A 2,500-nucleotide genomic window follows, 5' to 3' on the forward strand; every position below is an offset into this window, starting at 1 on the left:
AATCAAGAATAGTTTTAGTTTTCAAATTAAGTGTAAATGGTGTTATCCTCTCAACCAGTGTCAACTATTTTTCAACTCACTGGGTTACTATTTCCTCATAAGAAAACTGAACACGTTTAACTGTCTTTATACCTTCTGTTCTCATACTTGTCCAGTCTAGCTTTAGCCTTGCCACTTCCACTGATTCGTCGAAGCTGAAAACAAATTTTAGTATACCTTGTCACATTTTACATTGCATGACAAACTCTGCTAAAATCAAGCTTGCGTGAACTTTGAGATCACTAAATGACAACATGGTATAACTCACCAGACAGCTAACTCTTTACAATAACAATGTTTAACACTGGAATGGCAATTTCTGGATGTCACTTCATTTTTCTAAGAGCATTTTTTAAATTTCAACTACCACCAGCCAAACACCCTGTTAAGCTTCCTTGGACAAGAGAACAACATTAATTTTAGGTACCTGATTTTCTTCAAGCGACTTAAGCCTCATTTCAAGCTTTGCTCTGTTTTCAGTTCCCACGGATGTATCAATGTCTTCGCCCAGGGCATCCACACGGACAGCAAGGGATGTCTTGGCAGCAAGCATTCTTGAAATCTGTAAAATACAGTTGTAACGTTACTCTTATTTCTCCTGGAACGTAAAGAACTTAATTTTTCAATGTTTCAGAGCATACCAACAAGACCTGCCACTGTTGGGTTTCAAACAAAGTGCAGGGTATTGGTGAAAACTTTCAGTGGTGTACCTGAAGGTTGAAGAAAGCTATCTATATGAGAAGTCACCCTGGTATTATCAACAAAGATAACAGCATCAAAATTCCAGAGGTGAATGTGATGATGCGTATGACCATGAAACAGGGAAAGAAACTGACACAGCAGTGACTGCAAAGGGAACAATTTCTCAGGGTACTAGTACAGTAGCAAACCTCACTGGAAACAATTCCTTCAACGAGTGACAAAATTACCAATCACAGAAGACCAATGCCATACAAATTTAATAGTAAAGCGTAACCCATCACCCTCCTTGCCTGATGAAGACTAGCAGTGTGCAGTTGAAATGCTGTGATCTACATCTGCAGCGACAACAGCGTGGGACATACAATGACACATGGGGTACTACTAAAGGATGTTATGACCGTTTTTCTTCAGCTGTATAGGGTGAGATTTTCCAACCCTATGGCACAAGTAGCAGCTGTGCTGTTTATGAAATCATATCATTATTTTGTTTGACAATTTTTCATGGCATACCTTTCCTCTGTGCTTGGGTGTGGACTGGCCAACCAGAGAAGCATGAAAAATCAAGCCATACTTAGGAGTGTCATGCTTAGTCTTTAGTGCTCTGTGGGAATCAAAGAAAACTTTTTCACAACAAATGCTGCATGACAATGAAGGCGATGATCTACAACATAGCATGGTAAATGAATGAAGATGGAGACTAAGGGTGCGTTCGATTGACCGTATTCCGGAATAAGAATGCGTGGAATATAAGGTAGAAATCCTTCGCTTTTACGGTGATTCACATAAAAATTGTCAAACATCCACTAAAATGCCATTTTAAACATATGTTTGTTGTCCTTGCTGCTTCGAAGCGCGCCAAACATAACGTTTTAATCATCACCCCTCGTATTCTTATTCCGGAATAGGGTCAATCGAACGCGCCCTAAGGCATATTCGGCATAAATTCTGAGTACTCCTGGGCTAACAGCAGTTCCACCTATGATTAAATTTATTCATGCACTCCAGTTCCAAAAATTACCTTACAATTTTCAGACGATTCAAAGAATTTGAGGTTACCTTACAACAGAATGTAAGATTCTTTAAACTAAACCACCTCTCAAAGTTTTCAGGCTTTTTGTGAGAGCGTTCGGGTTTTGCTTGACCGACCCCTCTCACAATTGTAACTTTAATGGAGAAATATCTATTCCTTTGATGCATTTTGAGGACTGACGAAATGGCAATTCTGAGGCACACTGGGATTGTCATTCAACATGACATGCTCGCCTTCGTCGTTTTGATAAAGTATACCAAAGTCGATATATGGCAACTCCTGGATTTATAAGTCTTCAAGACTCTAAGGCAGATTCATAAATATTTCTGCTCTCATGAAAAACTTCAAGAGGAAATGAACAACAAAACATGCTGGTATGCTGCCAAAAACGTTGTCAATTTTACGACATAGCCGACAATGTTTCATTGGTCAAAAGTGACACATAACCAGACAAACCGTTAACATTTGAAAAGTACAACTTCGCGCAAAATTCATAGTACATGCGTAGCAACTTAGAACAAATGAACACATGCATGTTACTTACCTAAACAATGCCTTTTCAGCCCCTAATATCTGCACAGTTGAGGAAGGATGCTTGGCTAAATTGAGCAGTGAACCTGGCAAAGGAACAAAAAGCACAAACGGCAACAACCATTGAAGATACTTGTAGTCATCAAGACAAAGGTTGTGGTTGTTGCTATTTATTATACTGTAACTAAATTACATGAA

At 39.0% G+C, this 2,500-nt stretch overlaps 1 protein-coding gene across 1 annotated transcript in view; it reads right to left on the reverse strand.

Moving 5' to 3' along the window:
- LOC137985412 (nucleolar protein 58-like) overlaps window positions 1-2,500 on the reverse strand; it is a 15,892-nt gene that overhangs the window by 4,197 nt on the left and 9,195 nt on the right. The window contains exons 11-14 of the mRNA XM_068833033.1: window positions 2,316-2,388; window positions 1,252-1,342; window positions 467-601; window positions 133-194 (exon numbers count right to left, since the gene is read on the reverse strand). Of these exons, the coding sequence (XP_068689134.1) occupies window positions 133-194; window positions 467-601; window positions 1,252-1,342; window positions 2,316-2,388 (361 nt within the window). The remainder of the gene's footprint in view (window positions 1-132; window positions 195-466; window positions 602-1,251; window positions 1,343-2,315; window positions 2,389-2,500) is intronic.

Source organism: Montipora foliosa, chromosome 14 (assembly GCF_036669935.1).
Source record: "Montipora foliosa isolate CH-2021 chromosome 14, ASM3666993v2, whole genome shotgun sequence".
Taxonomy (NCBI): Eukaryota; Metazoa; Cnidaria; class Anthozoa; order Scleractinia; family Acroporidae; genus Montipora; species Montipora foliosa.